The sequence below is a fragment of the Penaeus monodon genome, chromosome 32, assembly GCF_015228065.2.
Source record: "Penaeus monodon isolate SGIC_2016 chromosome 32, NSTDA_Pmon_1, whole genome shotgun sequence".
Taxonomy (NCBI): domain Eukaryota; kingdom Metazoa; phylum Arthropoda; class Malacostraca; order Decapoda; family Penaeidae; genus Penaeus; species Penaeus monodon.
The window spans coordinates 14,281,873-14,282,506 of record NC_051417.1 but is presented as its reverse complement, the minus strand read 5'-3'; the positions used below and the strand labels follow the sequence as shown (position 1 = coordinate 14,282,506).

Sequence of the window (634 nt, the reverse complement as noted above, 5' to 3'; positions counted from 1 at the left end):
AACAAAGAACAGAAACCGAAGATCTAAAAAACGTAAGAAAAAGACCTTCTCACCCTATTAGGAAACGCTCAAGACATCTCACCTGGAACGGACTCTTAATCTGAACGACGAGAAGGTGAGCGATGGTCAGAGCCTCGAGCATCAGGAACATGAAGGCACACGTGAACAGGAAGTGCAAGATGATGGCCACGGCGATGCACCCACTCTGCGAAAAGACGTAAAAAATTTTAGGTTTGCAAACCTAATCGAGGACTCATTCCCTTGACTGGTTATCAGGTGGTTTCAATAGGATGTCCCTTTTTTCGTCTGGTGTGATAATGCCATTGTGAAAACATACTGGATTTACATGGATAAAATTACAATATGTGTAAGTAGTACGATGCAAATATGAACAACAAAACAACAGCATCTCCTTAAAGGCGAATGGATATCAATAAAGTCACACATGTTAACACTACAAATGGACACACAATCCGACGTACTTCATTCTCCGCATTGACAGTCGAGGGGTGGGCGAGCATGAGGTTGAAGTAGGCAGCCATGACGGTCGCCAGAAACCCAAGCTGGGCCACGCAGTCCTGGTAGAACATGCTGCAAAAGGGGTTCGGTTAAGGCTCAGGGACGGAGAAGATGC

The 634-nt window shown here is 45.3% G+C and overlaps 1 protein-coding gene across 1 annotated transcript in view; it reads right to left on the bottom strand.

Annotated features, from left to right (window-relative positions):
* The window catches only part of LOC119593586, a gene marked incomplete in the record, with an annotated part of 34,026 nt that overhangs the window by 9,971 nt on the left and 23,421 nt on the right, over positions 1–634 (bottom strand). The window contains 2 exon segments of the mRNA XM_037942539.1: positions 83–205; positions 483–591. Of these exon segments, the coding sequence (XP_037798467.1) occupies positions 83–205; positions 483–591 (232 nt within the window).